Genomic DNA, 16,204 nt, shown 5'->3' on the forward strand with positions numbered 1-16,204 from the left:
TTTTCAGGTTCTGCCAGACAACCTTTTATTACATCAAAAAAGCAACACTAGGCACTAGATTTTGCAAAATATGTTCTGACCAACTCTAAATTTCCTGAAATTAAATATGCATAACCACTGTAAGGTTTTTAATGAACAAAACAGTTAAATACAAACTTTCATATGCAAAATAGATTACTGTAGAACTGGCAACCTCAGAACCAAGTACTAAATTTTCTTGCACAGATTTCAGTAAGGGTGGAATGGGGAGATGTACTAATGAGTACAAAACTTAATTTCGACTTCATATAAAGGAAAAAAAAAAAACATTGAGAAAAAACAGCTTTAAATTGAACAGTATCCTTTGAAATCAACAGCTCAGGCCAGCCCTTCCCTTACATATCTGAGGCTTATACACAACCAGATTTGGGATCAAAATGAAGATTTAGGGTTTACAGTTCCTTCAAATCCAGTTTTAAGAGTAGCCAAGTCTCTCATTTCCAGAAAGTACCTCATTTCCAGAAAGGGAAGTCTCTTTAGGATGACTCCGACACTCTTCTGAAGACACTTAGATAGCCAGAGTTCCTGGGCCATAGTTCCACTTTTTCATGACACCATGCCAATGCTGTAGTGTAGACTTCCTCTGAAAGGCAACCAGAGCCCTACACCACGGCACCTCTCCTGGCACTGTCAAGTCTCAAAAGAAAGAAGACCTCCTGCTTCAAGTCAGCAGTTACTGCTCTAGCTGTAGAGGCTAATTAACTCTTTCTTCCTCCCCCACTGACTTCCCTCAGGATCTTTAGCAGGAACAGCAGCTTGATCACCATTCCTTTCAGAAATAAATAGTTCAAACAAGTAATTTAGAGTTAACTTTAAAAGAGCAGCAGAAAACAGCCACTGCCCATCATGTTTGCAAATGAGTGAGTGAATGAATACACATGAACAAACATAAAGAAAAAACAAATCATAAAATAAGTTCTGCACTTCCCACATTCATAGGGGTAAAAAAAATCTTTTAAAAAAAGTATTAATTAGCGTATGTTCTTGTGTGGGTTGATAGTCCAGGGCTCTGAGCAGGCACAGCCTTATAAAAAGGGTTGCAAGCAGCCTGCTGCACACCAAGTCAGGACCAGGGTGCAGAGAGAGGCCTTCATGCACTTCTGACAGCTCAGTACCTGTGAGAGAACAGAGGTGATGCAGGGACTTCTTAACCCACAATGCATGAGGTATATGGAAACGTCCGTCCATGAAAGAACCACCAGCAGCTGGAGAGACGGGGTGGGGCATTCTCACAGCAACTGCTGATGAAGGATTTCCCACACCATCTTCTTCCGGAACAGAGGCATCTGGTGCTGCAGACAATCCACAGGCAACATATTCATTACATGTGAAAGTGCCAGGGCATCAACAACCATTAGGTGTAGCATGTAAATAAAGTAGGATGATCGTGTTCTTTATGTAAGCCTTGACTGTGCTACCCCATGGTACAGATTTATAAAGCCATAAAAAAAGAAGGTTTATAATATGTATTATTGTATGTATCCTAAGTATTTTTACATATTAAGGAAAATCAAAGCAGGATGCAGAATTATACAAGAGTCCAATAACAGCTTCATAACAAAAATGTGTACCAAAAAGGGAAACAGCTAAGTGGCAGCAAAAAAAGTAACTTTTTTACTTATGTATTTTCAAACCATTCTAAAATGGACGCTTTTTGTTTTCTTATGAGAAAAACATGAACTCTATTTAAATACAGAAAAAACAAGCCTACAAGTTTCTGCTGTATCAAATGTTTTCCATTGCAAATTCTGTTCAAGTAGCAACTTCTCTCCTTCAAATGTCAAGTCCAATAATAAATAATTCCTTGTTATTTAGAGGCATCAAAAAATGAAATCCTTTGCTTAATATTCTGCTTTAACTGATAATCATCACATGGGCCAACTTTCAAAGCAACAACAAGCAAGACAAATCCAAAATCACCTATGACTCTTCTGATGAAATCAAGTCTATACTCTTGAGGTATTTCATTATAAGTATCTGGATATACCATTTTCCTATAAAATAGTGTGGAGAGGCCTAAAAAGTTTTAACACATGGATTTGTAAATTATTTTAATAGCTCAAAACATGTAGTAAAAATACTGCACATTTATTCTTAGTAAAACTGCTGAAGTTAACCAATTGTATCAATTCAGCATGGGATCCTTAGTGCATTCTGTTCAAAAACTTGGAATGGGATTAATATTAGTCCTATTATTCAATACATACAATGTGGTAGCTATCAAAATGAGGTCTGTTAAAGCAAACTTTTTTTTTTTTTAAGTAAACTATTTTTTAAAGGAGGTTGTCATTTGTTGGAAAAGACTGAGAATCCACTATTACTAACATAAATTCTCAACAGTTCCCAACATATTTGAATTTCCACTCAAATGCAGAGCTATGGAGAACCAAAAATTATCAGAACAGAAGGGAAAAGAAACATTCACAGCTCTGTCTTAAACCTGCAGCTTAAGTTCTCAAGAGGCCTGATTCCTCCATGCTATTAAATATTCTAACATGCCTCCTTCTTTGGGTAAAACTATCATTAATACTCAAGAACCAGTCAACACTGGAGTTCAGAGATATGAAGACTGTCCCACTGGTCACCAACGACTAGGATAAAAGAGAGAATATACAGTGACAAACCTGATGTTAGCAAGAGCAGGACTACGGCCAAGGTTTACAGCAAGAATAGTAGCACAGCTACCATGATTAAGAGTTTAAAGTGAGCCAAGCAGAGGTAACATGCTCTGAGTTTACCTTGTTTAGTAACAAGTAAATGGATAAGCAGGGGTCTTCACTCACCTGAGTAAATGTGATAGGTTTGTCCCTAGAGATATAATCTGCATATTTACAAGTAAACATTCCACAATCACTCCCATTCAACTGTTGAGGAATCTCCTATAATTACAAAAAAAGAAGAGAGGAAGGGATGAAATTTCATCAAGTACAAACTCCTTTAACTTTTCTGAAACATTACTGTGGATAAACAATATTTTAAAGGTCAATGTTCAATCTGGTATTATACAAACACAGACACACACACAAACACAGTTAGTCTTTATGTGTTATAAAAACTCAACCCACGATATGGTGTATGTGACCCTCATAGAAAATGTTTTTTAGAAGTAAAGAGAAAAGTGAGAATTCCATCTCTCACCTCTCATACAAACCAAAGTGAAAGAAGATGTATTACCAGGAATACGAATTCTAGTCAGAACTGTTTCAGGGGAATTTATAAATATTGAAAAGAGCTATGGGTGGCTCAATTGGAAATATGCTTACAATACAACTAACCTATTTCAACACTGCAGAGTTTGACTTCTCTTCCCTAGCAAGAAAACTAAGACTACTACTTAGTCTATCCCATCAGGAAGCTTCCATAAGCCTCTTATCCTTCTCCATCAGAGGGAGAATGTTGTAAACATTCTGAAAACCACAGACTGAAAAGACAGACTGAAAACCACAATCACAGAAAACAAACCAATCTGATCACATGGACCACAGCCTTGTCCAACTCAATGAAACTATAAGCAATGCTGTGTAGGGCCACCAAAGACGGACGGGTCATGGTGGAGAGTTCTGACAAAATGTGGTCCACTGGAGAAGGGAATGGCAAACCACTTCAGTATTCTTGTCTTGAGAAGACCATTGAACAGTATGAAAAGGCAAAAAGGTAGGACACTGAAAGAGGAACTCACCCGGCCAGTAGATGCCCAATATGCTACTGGAGATCAGTGAAGAAACAACTCCAGAAAGAATGAAGAGACAGAGTCAAAGCAAAACAACACCCAGCTGTGGATGTGACTGCTGATGGAAGTTAAGGTCTGATGCTGTAAAGAGCAATACTGCATAGGAACCTGGAATGTTAGGTCCATAAATCAAAGCAAATTGGAAGTGATCAAACAGGAGATGGCAAGAGTGAACATCAACATTTTAGCAATCAGTGAACTAAAATGGACTGGAATGAGTGAATTCAACTCAGATGACCATTATATCTACTATATCTGTGGGCAAGAATTCCTTAGAAGAAATGGAGTAGCCATCATAGTCAAAATACAAAAGAGTCCAAAATACAGTACTCGGATGCAGTCCCAAAAATGACAGAATGATCTCTGTTCGTTTACAAAGCAAATCATTCAATATCACAGTAATCAAAGTCTATGCCCCAACCAGTAATGCTGAAGAAGTTGAATGGTTCTATGAAGACTTACAAGACCTTCTAGAACTAACACCCAAAAAAGATGTCCTTTTCATTATAGGGGACTAGAATGCACAAGTAGGAAGTCAAGAAACACCTGGAGTAACAGGCAAATTTGGCCTTGGAGTACAAAATGAAGCAGGCAAAGGCTAATAGAGTTTTGCCAAGAGAACACACTGGTCATAGCAAACACCCTCTTCCAACAACACAAGAGAAGACTCTCCACATGGACATCACCAGATGGTCAACACCGAAATCAGACTGATTATATTCTTTGCAGCCAAAGATGGAGAAGCTCTACACAGTCAGCAAAAACAAGACTGGGAGCTGACTGTGGCTCAGATCATGAACTCCTTATTGCCAAATTCAGTCTTAAATTGAAGAAAGCAGGGAAAACCACTAGACCATTCAGGTATGACCTAAATCAAATCCCTTGTGACTATACAGTGGAAGTGAGAAATAGATTTCAGGGACTAGATCTGATAGACAAAGGGCCTGATGAACTATGGACAGAGGTTCGTGACATTGTACAGGAGACAGGGAGCAAGACAATCCCCTAGAAAAATAAATGCAAAAAAGCAAAATGGCTGTCTGAGGAGGCCTTACAAATAGCTGTGAAAAGGAGAGAAGAGAAAAGCAAAGGAGAAAAAGATATACCTATTTGAATGCCGAGTTCCAAAGAATAGCAAGGAGAGATAGAAAGCCTTCCTCAGTGATCCATGTGAAGAAATAGAGGAAAACAAAAGAATGGGAAAGACTGGAGATCTTGTCAAGAAAATTAGAGATACCAAGGGAACATTTCATGCAAAGATGGGCTCAATAAAGGACAGAAATGGTATGAACCTAACAGAAGCAGAAGATATTAAGAAGAGGTGGCAAGAATACACAGAAGAACTATACAAAAAAGGATCTTCACGACCCAGATAATCACAATGGTGTGATTACACACCTAGAGCAAGACATCCTGGAATGTGAAGTCACGTGGGCCTTAGGAAGCATCACTATGAACAAGGCTAGTGGAGGTGATGGAATTCCAGTTGAGCTATTTCAAACCCTAAAAGATGATGCTGTGCAAGTGCTGCACTCAATATACTAGCAAATTTGGAAAACTCAGCAGTGGCCACAGGAATGGAAAAGGTCAGTTTTCATTCCAATCCCTAAGAAAGGCAATGTCAAAGAATGCTCAAACTACTGCACAACTGCACTCGTCACACTAGTAAAGTAATGCTCAAAATTCTCCAAGCCAGGCTTCAACAGTACATGAACCATGAACTTCCAAGGTTCAAGCTGGATTTAGAAAAGGCAGAGGAACCAGAGATCAAATCACCAACATCCGCTGGATCATCAAAATGCAAGAAAGTTCTAGAAAAACATCTATTTCTGCTTTCTTGACTATGCCAAAGTCTTTGACTGTGTGGATCACAATAAACTGTGGAAAATTCTGAAAGAGATGGGAATACCAGACCACCTGACCTGCCTCTTGAGAAATCTGTATGCAGGTCAGGAAGCAACAGTTAGAACTGGACAAGGAACAACAGACTGGTTCCAAAAAGGAAAAGGAGTACGTCAAGGCTGTATATTGTCACCCTGCTAATTTAACTTCTATGCAGAGTACATCATGAGAAACGCTGGGCTCAGTGAAGCACAAGCTGCAATCAAGATTGCTGGGAGAAACATCAATAACCTCAGATATGCAGATGACACCACAATTACGGCAGAAAGTGAAGAAGAACTAAAGAGCCTCTTGATGAACGTGAAAGAGGAGAATGAGAAAGTTGGCTTAAAGCTCAACATTCAGAAAACAAAGATCATGGCATCCAGTCCTATTACTTCATGGCAAACAGATGGGGAAACAGCGGAAACAGTGGCAGACTTTATTTTGGGGGGCTCCAAAATCACTGCAGATGGTGACTGCAGCCATTAAATTAAGAGACGCTTACTCCTTGGACAGAAAGTTATGACCAACCTAGACAGCATATTAAAAAGCAAAGACATTACTTTGCCAACAAAGGTCTGTTTAGTTAAGGCTATGGTTTTTCCAGTAGTCATGTATGGATGTGAGAGTTGGACTATAAAGAAAGCTGAGGGCCAAAGAATTGATGCTTTTGAACTGTGGTATTGGAGAAGACTCTTGAGAGTCCCGTGGACTGCAAGGAGATCAAACCAGTCCATCCTAAAGGAAATCAATCCTAAATATTCATTGGAAGGACTGATGTGGAAGCTGAAACGCCAACACTTTGGCCACCTGATGCGAACAGCTGACTCACTGGTAAAGACCCTGATGCTGGGAAAGACTGAAGGCAGGAGAAGGGGAAGGCAGAGGATGAGATGGTTGGATGGCATCACCGACTCAATGGACATGAGCTTGAGTAAACTCTGGGAGTTGGTGGTGGACAGGGAGGCCTGGCTTGCTGCAGTCCGTGGGGTTGCAAAGAGTCAGACACGACTGAGCGACTGGACTGAACTGAATTGCTTTGGACCACCACAGCTGCAAGCAGGAGAAAGAAAAAGCCTCTTGAAAGGCTCTAACCAATCAGGAAATCTTGCCTTAAGAGCACAGTTCTGTCCTGAAAAAACAAAAGAGCTTACTGCTTGCAAGCACAACTCAAGGGCATCATAAACCAAAGGTGCTGGATTCCAAGCCAGGTAAAGCAAACTCACACATTCCCAAATTCGTGTTGAACTAATGCTGGCCAGCCCCTTACACACTTGGTCAATTATAAGGAGCACAAGAGTATAAGCATAAGGAGAATAAGTATAAGTGAGTCTAATTCCACTGCTGGAAAACATACTAGATGACAACTCAATTTGGATTTAAGGAAATACAAAGTATTACTGTAAAAAGGAAAAGGCTGAAAATGCATACATATGGAAGGTACCTCAAACTTTTCTCCTGAGCCCAGCATCTCTCAGAATGCTGGGAACTATAGATTCCACTATACAAATGCAGAGAACTATAGATTCCACTACAAAGAATGTCTTATTACATTTTCCATTCCAGAACACAATTATTCATCCTACAAACTCTTTTCTGTGTTCTCCTCAGGAAATTTCAATACTTACTCTTCTAATTATTCAACTTATAAATGAAACTGCTTTTGGATAAAGAGAACTGAGCCATTACACACAGATTAGGGCTAAAATTGAACTCATGTAGCTGACTTCAAAAAGGAGCCATTAGGACTGAATGATGTATGCAGTTTTAAACCTGGAATGAAATTCAAATCTGACAAGATTCAAAGAACATTCACAAATAGCACGCCTGATTGTTGAGGACTCACAGCATGGAACCCTTAAGATCTAAGTATACAAATTTCTCAGATAAGGTTTGAACAGGAACGTGAAGTTCCCATTAATGCCAACCAAGAAAAGTAGCTGACTTGCATCTTTTTTTTAAAAAATCTTCTTCCATTTTTGAGTCATCCTATCAGATATTTAACATTTATAATTTAAGAAACAAGATCAAGGCTTAAAAGCAAACATCTTGGTTAAGTGAATTTCTAAAGATTTAGAAGTAGATCATTCTTAGGACATACACCTCAGGAGAATGAATGCATAAGGATGAATAAGGGGAGGAAGAAAGCCAAGTCAAAATAATATGCTACTGACAGGAAATGCAACAAAGTATTTGAAATACAAAGATCATCACTCACATGTGGCTTCATGCTGTAGTGGGTCCACTCTAAAAGATTCAGGTCAATATTTCTTTTGGTCTTACTTTCATCCTGTAAATACTGACTGAAAAAACAGCAAAGAAATATATTGATGAATCCCTGTAGACACCTAGTATACTAATTACAAAGACACCGTGATATTTAACAGAGAACCATTCTCAAATTATACAAGGTTATATTTTAAAAGTTAAAACATAATGTAAAAGACCTCATAATAACCACTCTGGAAATATTTTTTATTAATGATTTGCTGTTCGTTCTTCTAGTTCTCTCCTCCACTCCATTTTAAAGCACACATTTTATTCTAATGAAATAAAAAAGTACTTCATTTATAACTTACTTTTACTCACTAATAATAGATACATTAAAACAAGACAACTAGCCTGGAGGCCTTAAAAGAAAAAAAAAAGGCACTGCTATAGGGAAAAAAGAAAAGGGAAGGCTAGTCTAAACTAAAGGAGACTAAAGAGACATTAAGTACATGCATGAAGCCTGACTGACTTCCTGAATTAGGGAAAAGAAGCTGTAAGATATCTGATGTAATCAGAACATGAATCTTATATTACACATCATGTATGTGTATGTGTATGTGCATGTGTGCTCAGTCATGCCCAACTCTTTGTGACCCCTTGGACCGAAGCTCCCCAGCTCAGTCATGCCCAACTCTTTGCGGCCCCATGGACAGGAAAAATCCCTGTCCATGGGATTTTTCCAGGCAAGAATACTGGAGTGGGTTGCCAATTTCCTTCTCCAGGGGATGTTCCCAACCCAGGAATCAAATCCGTATGTCCTGCATCTCTTGCACTGGCAGGCAACTTCTTTACCACTGTGCCACCTGGGAAGTTCATCTTACACATTAGTGACTGTCAATTTTCTGAAATGTGATAATGGCATATGGTTATGTAAGAGAATTTCTTCATTCCTAGGTGATTATACACTAAAGTACTAAGAGTAATTAATTTTATCCAAATCGCCAGAGGGATATCAAATTTAACCTATGCATCTCTGTTCTCACGCTAACCTGCATGTAAGATACAAGTGCTACTAGGGCATGTGCTCTACAAGGAAGCAGTAGTATCACTCCCAAAGAGGTGAAAACTGGTTCTGAGAAGATAGCAATCTAAAGCTTAACCCAAAAAACAAAAAAGTCTATTCATTATTTTCTCTTGTCATGGAAAAATTTTTTTAAAAATTTGGAGTGGGGAGGTGTTAATGAAAAAAAATACAAAAGCTGGACTAAAGGCATCAGGAAAGGGAGGGGGCCTCAGATGCCCAAAAAGCTGAACTCTTTACATATTTTAAAAAAGACAGAGGGGGAACAAAAGTATGAATGTTATAAAAGTAAAGTTTTGTTGTATAATGTTATAAGCACCTCTGCTGTATGAATCCAATGAAAACATTTTTAAGTATGTGATAATATATGTGTCCATGTATGTGCACCTGTATTATTTACACACATTTTACATACATCTTAGCAGAAAAGACTAGAAGGAAATAACTGCTTTATAGACAATCTGGTGTACCTTATGATTTTTTAAATCTTCCCTATATTTTTTATTCTTATGGGTATTTTATTCAACACCTATATAGAACAAGAATCTTTATATTAAATAATATAACAAAGAACTGATTAATGTTAATGACTTTTCTTCATGTCATTCATTTAACAAGTTCCTTACCAAAGTATCCTTATTAAAACCTGGAACCTGCATTTGCTTCCAGTGACCATAAGGGGTTCAAAATACACTCATTTCACTGCTTTGCCTCCGCCCTGTGAAATTCTTATCTTATTCTTTACACAGCTAATAAGTGGCTATGCTTTAAAGGCAGGTTTCTAGCAATTATTATTGAAATAGCTGCCTACAAACCATATGTTTAACTTAAAAATTACCTCTAAGAGATGAACCCAACTATCATGGAAAGCACAGGGACATGAATGAGTGGGCTTAAGAATTGACAGAACTAAAAAAAAAAAAAAAAGAATTGACAGAACTAATTCTCCCCAGCTGACGGCTCTTTACAACATTCAGAATAGTGTATGAACCCCAGAGAAGTGAAGTGAAGTGAAATGAAGTCGCTCAGTCATGTCTGACTCTTTGCGACCCCATGGACTGTAGCCCACCAGGCTCCTCCATCCATGGGATTCTCCAGGCAAGAATACTGAAGTGGGTTGCCATTTCCTTCTCCAGGGGATCTTCCCGACCCAGGGATCAAACCCAGGTCTCCCACGTTGTAGGAATCCCAGAGAAATCGAATTCAAATTGTAGGATTCTAACAAGATATATTTTACATATGACAAATTTGTTTTCAATGATGCAACTATATAAAATTTCTCAGTAAAGATCTGATTTTGGGGTTATTTTTAGACAAAGAGACAGATGCAAGTCAAGTCCTGAACAATGGAGAAGACAGCCCTCGCTACACATTAGACTACTGTACACCGGAGCTTCCAAGGATTAAACAGAACCAACCACATAACGAAGGGCATACTGAGGCAACAGTGAAGCTTTCAGCCTTTACTTACAGGAGAATCTCACAGATCCTGTGGCCTTTTTGTCCCATAGAATCCAGATATTTAAGACACCTTTTTCTTAGGTCTATAGCCTATAATGGAAAAATGCAACATCCAGAAACAACCATAACAAGGAGAATTTTATTTCTAAAAAGAAAAGCATCTTTTAAACATCAATATATGTACCAACATGAATGGATTTCTAAAACATATTTTTCATAAAACATCACAAATGACATGAGCTCCATGCCTATAAAATTATATTTTTCTATTCCTACAGAAAGGCCTAGAAATTTATTCCTCAAAACACTAATGGTCCTTTCAGAGTGATGAGCTGCATTCTGGGGTGTTTTTTTTTTTTTTTGCCTTTTTCTTTATACTTGTACAATAAACCTGTTATCATCTTCTAAACAAAAGTAATAAAATAACCCATGTGTACTAAAACTCTTTTCTACTAAAACTGAAAGCTCCTCCACTACAGACTCTTATAGCTTTCAAAACTGTTCAATTAAAGAACTAAGATGCGACTCTGCAGAGTATGCCTTTAACATATACTACTGGACTCTCGGTGGACAGAAAAGGGTCACCTTCATTAAAGGCACACTTCATTTCATTGTGTTTGGCAGATACTGTAGTTCTCACAAATTAAAGGTTTGTGGCAACCCTGCATTGAGTGAGTCTATCAGTGTCATTTTTCTAACACTGAAGAGTTAACAGGAAGTGTCTATTTGCTCACTTCACGTCTCTGTGTCGTATCTTGGTAATTCTTCACAACATTTCAAACTTTTCATCATTACTATACTTGTTACAGTGATCTGTGAGGTGGTCTTTGATGCTATGGTTATGTAAGAGAATTTCTTCATTCCTAGGTGATTATACAACTCACTGAAGACTCACGTGATGATGGTTAGCATAAAAAGTATTTATTGATAAAGTATTTTTTAATTAAGGTATATGCATTGGTTTTTAGATATGATCCGGCTGCAGACTTAACAGACTACAGTGTAGTATAAACATAATTTTTATAAGCACTGGGAAACCAAGAAATTGATGTGACTCACTTTACTGAGATATTTACTTTACAGTGGTGGCCTGTAACCAAGCCTGGAATATTACTGAGGTATTCCTGCTTTTAACAAAACAGTCATTATCCAAACTCCAACAGTTAAGCCTCTCAACTTACCACCAGGCTCCAATGTACCTTCCGATGAATAGGCACCAGAATAAGTTCCTGTTCAAAGAGACTGACCCCTTTGGTCCATCTTTTCACTGCTTGGTAACCCCCAGACTTTAATTTCGGATAGAAGAAAGTACTGAATGCATAAAGTGCTGGATACCCTTGCCTTTTATTTCTTTCCATCAGGAGGTTCATGTAAAAATTAATGACCTATAATACCAAGAGAGTAAACATTGGAATATGGCAAGTACATTATCAAAACTCGATCTCTACCTGTAGGATGAATTAGAAATAAGACACTAAGGGAAGGGACAGGAGATAAAAGAGCTATCTATGACAGAAGATGGAAAGCAAAAAATGATCAGTGCAAAATAGGAGGGATTAAGAAGGAATGAGACTGTACTTCTGAGGCATATGAGTAAGGGAGCCAAGAGAAAGAAAGAACTCTAGGAGAAATTCTGCAACAACTAAAAGGTGTATGTAACTATATCACACATAAAACATGCAGAAATATTAACTGGAAGTGAATTTTACATAAATTATACCTCAATTTTTAAAAGCTCACTGGAAGGAAATACACCAATAGTTATTTTATCTGCTTTTGAGTTGTGCCATTTTTTGTTTTCACAGAAATATGTAATTTTAATCATTTTTAATTGAAATATAGTTTATTTATAATGTTTCAGATGTACAGCAAAGTGATTCAATTCTACATACAAATTTTCTTTTTCAGATTCTTTTCCATTATAGATTATTACAAGAGACCTGTGCCACTTTTGAATGATAATATTGTTCCTTCACTTTTCCTATATTTTCTAATTTTTTTATAATAAACATATTGCATTTATAATATGAAACAGAAATGTTCTAATTTTACAGGAATGTGTTTATATGCCATGAGTCATGGCAAGAGGGAAGGCAGGCAAAGGGAGAAAATGCAGGGGGCTGCATGGCTGGGTAAATGATCAACTAGAAAACTGTTAAGAATTAAGACCTAGCTTTAGCTGAATACGTAAGGATACAAGTAGGCAAATTTTTATATTTATCACTCAAATGAAATAAATAAACATATAGTGCACACAGAATGATCAAAATATTTATTATTGAAAAAAATAAAAAGGCTCCTATAAGAATTCATCTAAAATAAATGATCACTTGTCTGCTTCCTTCATCATTTGCACCCAGGGTTCATAAAAATGTCACTAATAAATGAAGATGTAGATGAAACAAAGCACAGATGCAGAAAAGTGAAACATTGCTAATTAAAGGCAGTAAACAATCAGAATTAACTATCTTTTCAAGGTTTAAGATGTCTTTCTTTTAGATAAACCAAAGCTACCTTACCAATCCCTCCTGTGTAGAAACCACGATGTTACAGATAGAAAAGAGTTAAGCATAATGATAGCCCAAGGGGTAAAAAAAGACAACTTACTTCATCATTGAGCCAGTGATAGTTTCTCAAGGTCTGGATATCTCCTCGAGTGATTCGTAATTTGAAAGCACTACTTAGGATCTCATCCTGTGGGCCATGGCCTAGAGCATTACTGATTTCCTTTTCCATGTCCTAAATTATAAAGTCCAGAAGTTGTTACTTTATTTTTTTTAGAAGTTGTTACTTTAATAAAGAACCATTATCAAATACCGAAAGTCTGAGGTTGAAAAAAGCTTTTCATCTCTGTAATACCTGACCCTTAAGAAAAACTATCAAAGACCTACTAAATTAAAGGATAAAAAGATTTTAATTCAGGACCACAAAGCAGTCTTACTAATGGTTATATGAATGCCAGTCCAATTATCAGCTGCTAGAAAAAGTTATTGGGTAAAAGCATTTGAAGTATAGTCTCAATTATCCTACTACCATTTATGGAGCACTATGAGCCAAACACGTACCAGATGCTTGAAGTACGTCATTAACCCCTATCTGTGGGGAAAGTACTGTCACCATTTTATAGAAGAGGTAAACCTCAGGGAATTTTGGTTACATGTGTGGTCATATGATGATTAAAAAACAGAGGCAAGATTTGAACCCAGAAGTGTCTAACTCCAGAACTTTCTTCTCCTTTCACAACACTATCAAAGCATTTTCATGCTTTCCTTAACTATCTCCTGAACCTTGATTTTAAAAAAATCAAAGTAATAAAATTAGGGCATCAAAGAGATCATTCTATCCATTTTTGATGTGAAGAGAATAACCAGAAACTAGAAAACTAGGCAGCAGCCTGGCAACTGAGTCCTTATTGAATAGATGGCATCATTTTTCTAAAAAATTACACAGATACACATAAATTTATGCTATAAGCCTGGATCTACAAACCAACTAGAAACTTTCATCCAAATATTTTCACTTCTGCTTCCTCTACCACTAAACACAATTTTGCAACTTTATGGATCTTTCTCTCCACCTGCATGCCCAATACATCATAAGTGCTCAACAGATAATCACTGAATAGCAATCTGCTAAGACAACAATGGAGAAGTCAAAATGTGGGCTCACTTTTAAAATGAGAATTTTTTAACTACCTTCATTTCCTTGTTTTCTACAAGTTTTTACTTGTTTGTTGTACAATGATCAATGAAAGGGGCATTTTAGAGAACCATAATCACTTGACAAACATTGTAATGAAGGGGAGGTTCCCTAGCAGTCCAGTGGTTTGAACTCAGCACTTTGACTACCAGAGTCTCAGTTCCAACCCTGGTTGGGGAACTGGTATCCTATAGGCTGTGCAGCATGGCCAAAAATAAGTAAATAAGATGTTAAAAAGACAAAAACAAAAAAACTGCAACAAATCCCTTCATAATGTCAAACTCATACTATATAACTCAAAATATTTTAAGTTTAGAAAAAGAATCTACAAAGAGACCATTATATTCCAAGACATGTGACAATTCTGTCCACTCACATTTGCTGAAATTAATCTAATCCCTTAGGCCACTTTTACAGATCACTAATGATCAGTGTAGCAAGTAACTGACCCGCCCTTGGGCCTGATTTCCTTCACACATACATTCCCTAGACTGGAGAAACTCCTCAAAACAAAACATGCACTCAAGCCTTGAGTAACTAAGGTTATTTAAAAACATGCCCTTATTGGGTTAACACAAGAAACAATACCTCCGTGAGCTCAAGAAGGTCCTCCATCCTTTTATCCCGCTCTCTGCTTGGGCAGCCTTTTTCTTTTGCCTCAAGCACTGACACTTTCCTCCTGAGTAAGCCATTGCTTCCACTGCCCAGGCGGAGTCGGGCTGACACTTCTTCAGACAGGTCGGGTTCCAGCTGAAGTCCCCTCCTCTGGTTAAAAAAATCCCCATATTTTACAGACATGCTGCATACTTGTACATATACACATACATAACACATGAAATATAAAACAGCACCATTATTTTGAAAGAAAAGAAAATGAGTAAATCCCCAAATGAGTAAAGTACAAAAAGCGTTATCTGCCTGTCCCTGCAAGAGGGAATAAAAACTTCAAGACCTAGGTTCACAACAGGACACTTCAACTATAAACCATGAAACAGAACATTCATCATTTTCCCAGGAGGTAGCAAGAAAATTTGGAGAAGGCAATGGCAACCCACTCCAGTACTGGAGAATCCCATGGACGGAGGAGCCTGGTAGGCTGCCATCTATGGGGTCGCACAGAGTCAGACACAACTGAAGCGACTTAGCAGCAGCAGCAAGAAAATTGATTTTCACTTCTCTTATTTCAATTAAAAATAATATAGTCAAAAGATATACTGAAAAACTTTAAAAAAGCAAAATATAGGACCCATAATCCTATCACTCAAAATAAACCACGGGTAGACATCCCTGGTGATCCAGTGGTTTTAAGAATCCATCTGCCGATGTGTGGGACATGGGTTCGAATTCTGGTTCAGGAAGATCCCATATACCTCAGGGCAGCTACGCCCCTGTGAGCCACAGCTACTGAAGCCCGAGCGCCCTACAGCCTTGCTCCGCAACAAGAGAAGCCACCACAATAAGAAGCCTGCACACCAGAGCACCAGAACTAGAGTAGACTCCGCTCATTGCATCTAGATAAAGCCCACACACAGCAACGAAGACATAGCACAGCTAAAAAGAAATAATAAAAATTTTATATTAAAAAAACAAAAATAAAAATAAACCACTGCTATTTTTATACTAAGTAAACTTGTTCTTAGTATAAAAACAATGGACTGATTCAAAATTGGGAAAGGAGTACGTTAAGGCTGTATATTGTCACCCTGCTTATTTAACTTATATTCAGAGTACAACATGTGAAATGCTGGGCTCGATGAAGCATAAGCTGGAATCAAGTTTTTGCAGGGAGAAATATCAATAACCTCAGTTATGCATATGACACCACCCTTATGGCAGAAAGTAAGGGGGAACTAAAAAGCCTCTTGATGAAAGTGAAAAAGCAGAGTGAAAAGGCTGGCTTAAAACTCAACATTTGTAAGATGTGTAACAGTTTCAAGTAAATATGAAATCTTAAAATCTTGAATCTGAAAAGTCCTGAGTAAATATTTTCCCTAAAGATGCATGGGCTTCCTAGGTGGCGCTAGTGATAAAGAACTCGCCTGCCATGCAGGAGACATAAGAGATTCAATCCCTGGGTCCAGAAGATCCCCTGGAGGAGG

At 37.7% G+C, this 16,204-nt stretch overlaps 1 protein-coding gene across 3 annotated transcripts in view; it reads right to left on the reverse strand.

Moving 5' to 3' along the window:
• The window catches only part of SENP2 (SUMO specific peptidase 2), a 33,099-nt gene continuing 16,895 nt past the window's right edge, over positions 1–16,204 (reverse strand). For all 3 annotated transcript variants that reach the window (XM_070466276.1, XM_070466274.1, XM_070466275.1), the window contains 7 exons: positions 14,694–14,870; positions 13,014–13,145; positions 11,588–11,791; positions 10,417–10,496; positions 7,872–7,956; positions 2,823–2,918; positions 1–1,331 (listed from right to left, as the gene is read on the reverse strand). In XM_070466276.1, the coding sequence (XP_070322377.1) occupies positions 1,269–1,331; positions 2,823–2,918; positions 7,872–7,956; positions 10,417–10,496; positions 11,588–11,791; positions 13,014–13,145; positions 14,694–14,870 (837 nt within the window). In that variant the 3' untranslated portion in view covers positions 1–1,268. The remainder of the gene's footprint in view (positions 1,332–2,822; positions 2,919–7,871; positions 7,957–10,416; positions 10,497–11,587; positions 11,792–13,013; positions 13,146–14,693; positions 14,871–16,204) is intronic.

The sequence above is a fragment of the Odocoileus virginianus genome, chromosome 4, assembly GCF_023699985.2.
Source record: "Odocoileus virginianus isolate 20LAN1187 ecotype Illinois chromosome 4, Ovbor_1.2, whole genome shotgun sequence".
In the NCBI taxonomy this organism is placed as follows: domain Eukaryota; kingdom Metazoa; phylum Chordata; class Mammalia; order Artiodactyla; family Cervidae; genus Odocoileus; species Odocoileus virginianus.